Raw genomic sequence first — 5705 nt, 5'->3', positions numbered from 1 at the left:
TCTGGTACAACGGGATCAGGAGTCAGAAATCCTAAGTACGGGTTTTAGCTCGGGATAGCGAAGTTGTGTGGAGGTGGGGTTTCTGACTGGTGAGGAAGAAAAAAAAATCTGTCTGCCAGGCTATTGGCCTGTGAGAGAGCACGTTCTCGTAAAATTATATTACATTCACATATACCCGAGACTGACAGGCGTATAAAGCGCTATTTATGACAAAATAGCTCATAACCAATTATTAACAACCATCCATATATTTTAATCGCAATATGCTTAGGCCGGCTGAGACTTGGTGCTATGGAAATCAAAAAGAGCCGTTAACGCGTCTTAATTGCTCTCATGCTGATAATATCAGCACGGTCGTGCGCCACGTAAACGTGCTCATTGCTGAGATACGATGTAAATACATGGATGCATTTTCCTGTGTGTCTTCCTGTATGTATGTCAAACTTTTCTCGTGAGAGTTATCTAAAAATGCCTACCTCATGTCAAGGCAAAAAGACATGACAATCGTGAAAAAAATAATGTATTTCTCCTGTGGGCTGTGTATTGCCTAGCCTTGCACAAGGGTTTGTATTGCACATTTGGGGGTGGGGGGTAGGGGAGAGAAACGTTTCACACTAGGCAGCTCTAAAACTAGCGATAACAAATATATATTGATAATCCCACTACCAATGAATGAATGAATTAATGAATGAATGTCTAGATTTTTGCTAGCCATTAGGAGTTACAGCTATTCACGTCAAATGTCCAACTGTCTTGTCTGTTTTCTGACAATCTTTGTCCAGGCAAATGTTGTGTTGGCCCCTCTTCTCAGCTATGTTTTTTTATCTTTCTGCCTCCGTGCATACTTCTTGACACTTTAAATGTATTGAAAAAAATACATGCTCAACGTTTCGTTATTTCCCCAAGGGTCTCAGAACTGGATAATGCTAGAAGTGTATATCGTCCTACAAAGTCCAAAACACCCAAATAATCAACTCTTTACGCTCATGTTAGCAGACACATAACTAGCTACAATTTTAAGTCTATGACAATACCAACGAGTGATTGAGGAAAGATAACCCAACAGCTGCCATTATCCGTAACGCTTAGTGTGCTGCGGCGCTATGGTTACCTGTCCGCGGACTCGCGCAATGAATCATGGGAAATATGTGTGTACTTTTTTTCTGTGCGCTCTTGAAACATTATGTGCAACCAATGCAGCCACAAAATGAAAAGCATCAGTGCCAATCAGTGGTGCAAGTCAAGATGACGCTTTAGGCATTTTTTTTTTTACAATTTTAAGTGTTGTTTTACATGCTTGATTCAAAAAAATGTTTTGTTTAAATGTGTTGTTTTAAATGCTAAGTGCAATTTTAAATATAATGTAGATACGTTATGATAAATCACTGTAAATTGTGAAGGTGTCCTTTGCCAGCAATGTTGATGCTGTGTCACCTCTGTGTGATCACTTACTATGAGTTAGTCGACCGCACAATGTGGCATCAATCTCTGTAAGAAATTAGTAAACAATTTGATTTGTATTCCTAAAGCATCCAGACATGTTACTACATGGCAGTGATATCACAATGTGGTTTATCTGTTTGAGCAGACTTTTGTTTTGATAACTTAGTTACTAGTGTTATCAAACACTATCTTTACACAAAGCAATATTCACAAACAGAACTATTAAAAACACCACTCCCTAAAATAATGAAAGCACATTTACAATAGGAGACAGAATTTTGTCTGCCTTAGTAAATGACTTAGGATCCCTTGATTTTAAAAGGCCATAAACACAAACACATAATACATGGCAGATATAGATAATGTATACCATATTCATGCTTGATCACATAATTCATCTGCAGGGGGAAGTTGACAGTATTAATGTATTTGGGTATTTTTTCCAAGGGTGCCAGTAAAGATAAATCAACATATGATGAACAGATGAACTGATTCAACTTCCTGTGATTTTACCTGGATTATTGAGCATGCATAAAGAAGAATCAAAGTAATTAAACTTTATTTTTCATCAGTTTCTGTTTTCTATTATAACAAATATTCTCAAAGTCAAATAAAAGGGAAATATCAGATTTGATGATAAAACCAAAAATAAGAGGAAATAATCCGTTTCACAGAAGATTGAGAATTGTACAGGTTGCTTAAAATTAATTATCATGGACCTTAAGAAACAATAACAAACGAGAATAATTTCCAGGAGCAAAATCTGTTTTATCAGCAGAAATCAATTTGGTTTTAATTTGGTCATTAACAAACATGTATCATATTTTAGCTCTTGACACTGATAGTTTTGTAAGCCTATCATTTATAACGTAGTATAACATTTTTAATCTTGAGTTTTGCATACCGTACAGCCCCCAAACCCACAAAAATTACAGGCTGTAAGGTAGGAGTAATGTAATATTAAGACATACCAAAGTTCAGGTTAATTTTCTTGCACAGATTGCAAAGGCCAATAGCTAATAAATGGGACTAAACTGACAGGAGGTAAGGGTCCTCACAAACCACCATAGTAACTATGTGCTACTCTAAACCCCTCTGGTTCTCATGAGAGCGCTGATGGAAGACAAAGGAGACTGCGGCATCCCAAGATGCTTGCAGCACAAGGTCCTTTAAGCCCCTCTTGTCAGAGCAGTGGTGCCACTGAGAAAGATCACAGGTACAGTCAGAACTGTCTGGAGGAGGTCTCACCTGCCTCTGATTGACACATCGCTGACAACGGAACTTGTCATGTGTGTCACTGATGGTGTCCTCATTGAGAGAGAAAAGCTCTCGTAGTTCTCCCAGAGAGAAATGGCGCTCTACATCCTGCTCTTCATCCACTACACAGCTGCTCAGCGCCTTCTTATGTGCCTGTCTCTGCAGGATTTTCTCCTCTATGGTCCCCGTAGAGACCAGTCTGTAGATGTAGCAGGTCTTTTTCTGACCATCTCTCCAGACGCGTGCCATTGCCTGCTCATCATTTGCTGGGTTCCAGTCAGGATCAAACATCACCAAGCGATTAGCGCCAATGAGATTCAGGCCACACCCACCAGCTTTGCTGCTCAGCATAAAGATGTACTCTGGGCTAGATGCACAGTTAAATCTTTCAACAATTTTTGCCCTTTTCTTGATTGACATTGAGCCATCCAGTCGAACATAGAGGTATCTTCTAGATCTGCACAGTTTTTCAAAGAGATCCAGTGTTTGAGTGTAGTTGGACACGAGCACCACTTTATCACTAGTTGTGCTCCTTGTCATTGCCAGAATGTAGTCAAGGACCAGCATTTTCCCTGAGAGTTGAGGCTCCACAGATTTAGTGCTGTGGCCAGGTGGAAAGAGTTTTAGCATACCCTCAAAGCCTTCCTCACCTTCCACACACTTTTCATAGATGAGCATTGGGTGATTACACAGCTTTTTGAGTGATGTGATCGAGGACAGGGAGGATATACTTACACTGCCCTTTTGCACTGTCTCAAAAGGCTTAGCCTGCCTTAGAAACTGCTTGTATAGTTCTGTTTGAAGAGGGGTCAGCCTGCAACAGACAACCTGTTCAATTTTTACAGGGAGATACTTGGAGAGGACATCTGATGTTCTTCTAATCAAGCATCTGTTAACTATGCTGATTAGCTCCTTGAGTTTCTCCTCTCCAAACTGTCTGTCTTTATCACTGGCTTCTGCATCTCGACCCTTCAAGATGGGAATCTCGAATCGCTTTTTAAATTCCTGGGCTGTACCAAGGATTCCAGCATTGACAAAGTGTACCAAACTGAAGTATTCCAAAAGGTCATTCTGGATAGGTGTCCCAGATATCAGTACTCTCCTCTGAGCACTCATGGAATTTAGGGCCTGGTATGTCTGGTTGTCAGCATTCTTCAGTCGATGGCCCTCATCACAGAGGATAAGTCCAACTTTACCCTTGTGCAGAACCTCAGCATGAAGTCGAAATGTCTCATATGAAATTATTAATATCGGTGTTGGCACCCTCAATCCATGCTGGTGAATGAAGTTTTCTAGTTGTCTGTCTATCTCTTCTTTTGAACCTCCATCAATTGCAACAGGTGTGACGCGTCCCCCTAGCCACTTTCCGATTTCATTGAACCAGTTGCGAACCAGACTGGAAGGGGAGACGACAATGGTTTTATTTATTTCCGGTTTGGCATCAGGACTCTGGCGGAGCAGGGTCCAAATGAGGGTAATGCACTGCAAGGTCTTCCCTAGCCCCATCTCATCAGCCATAATACAGCCATAGGAGTTAGCAATACGCCTTCCCGTTACACATTCCCAAAGAAACCTTACCCCCTCTCTCTGATGGGGTCTCAGTACGTTTCCTAAGACCGGATCCACAACAACATGCACTGGTATTTTTTCTTTGTCCAATTTGATTAGGTCATGAGGACTCAGAATTGGGGGCTCATAAAGAACCAAAGCATCCTCTGCAAATGGGTCATGAATTGCTCGTCTAACCACTGCACGCTTTAGTCCGAGTCCCTTGATTCCCAGTGCGCCTGTATAATTTGGAATGGGAATTTTAAACGGCTTGGAGAGGATACTTCGGATGAATGCCTCATGTTTCTCACTGTCCACACACGAAAGCCGGTTTGCCAGATGTACCAATGGCTTCCTAAACGGAGAGATAACGTCTTCTCGGTTTTCATTATGACGTCTCCTTCTTTTACTATCCTTGCAGCTCAAATCGTCATCTTCGGACGTTTCATTCCCTACTTGCTTTCGTTTGAAAACCTGACTTGGAGCAAAACTTCTTCTCATTTTGTGTTTCTCTCTGATTTGGTGAATTGAATTTGAGCATTTGTTCGTAGCATTGGTACTGGTCTTTTGCTTCCTTAAGAGAGACGCCCTTTGATCGGCTATTAAAACATACTCACCACAGGTAATGGTGGATTAATGGATTAATAGATCAACCGATGGATTTGTGTTTTTTGGTTGTTCTCGCCTGTCGTTTCCGTTTGGTTTAAGCTAGCGCACCTTCCACACTTGATTTCCGCGCGCATAATTAAAAACTGCGTCAGACTGAACGGTTGGTGTCGAATGGCTCAACCGGAAGAAAGGACGCTCTGCTCTGTGTGACGAAGGCTGTAGCATGCTTCTGATTGGCTAACCCTCACCCAACGTCTTCTTCTTCCTCCTTTTCTGCTTCTACTTCTTCTTCTTGATGTTTATTGGCAGTTGGCAAACAACGAAATGGTACGTTACCGCCGCCAACTGGTATGGAGTGTGGATCAGAACGTCTATCAAATCTTAATTAAATTAGTTGCTCTAAGAAACTGAAACAAGATTTTATAATACTCGATTTAATTCTTCTGTAAAATATCTACTAAATCAAATTGCGTTATTATTTTTCTGAGATTTTGAGTCAGACCCTTCTTTCTGCCTCATATTTCTGACAATACATCATAACATGCTCTAATGTTTGTTCTTGCCCACATCTAGTTGTCACATTTGCCTATATTGTGTTTGCCTATTTTGAAAAGTGTACTGTTTAGTCCAGCGTGTCCAAATCTGAGTCTTGAACTTATTGTCTCATCTCTCCTGTTGCTTCCTGCACACCTCATTTCTCCCACTTTCCTTTGAACTCTGTAAAACCATCGCCCCCCCCCCCAATTGTTTTTGCCACCTTTCCTTCAATCTGTGCTTAATAATGCTCTTTATTTCTGTCTTGCTTAAAGTAACTACCAAATCAATGTGATTATGTTTTGTAGCCTTCT

General features: G+C 40.9%; 1 protein-coding gene across 1 annotated transcript; it reads right to left on the bottom strand.

Moving 5' to 3' along the window:
- Positions 1-2022: 2022 nt before the first annotated feature.
- rad54l (RAD54 like) lies at positions 2023-5010 on the bottom strand. Its single transcript, XM_056274319.1, has one exon. The coding sequence runs from the start codon at positions 4747-4749 to the stop codon at positions 2524-2526; it is 2226 nt and encodes a 741-aa protein (XP_056130294.1). The 5' UTR covers positions 4750-5010; the 3' UTR covers positions 2023-2523.
- Between the last annotated feature and the right edge of the window lie 695 nt (positions 5011-5705).

The sequence above is a fragment of the Lampris incognitus genome, chromosome 2 (genome assembly GCF_029633865.1).
Source record: "Lampris incognitus isolate fLamInc1 chromosome 2, fLamInc1.hap2, whole genome shotgun sequence".
NCBI lineage: Eukaryota > Metazoa > Chordata > Actinopteri > Lampriformes > Lampridae > Lampris > Lampris incognitus.
Note: the sequence above shows the minus strand (reverse complement) of the source record. Positions and strands in the feature narration are given on the sequence as shown.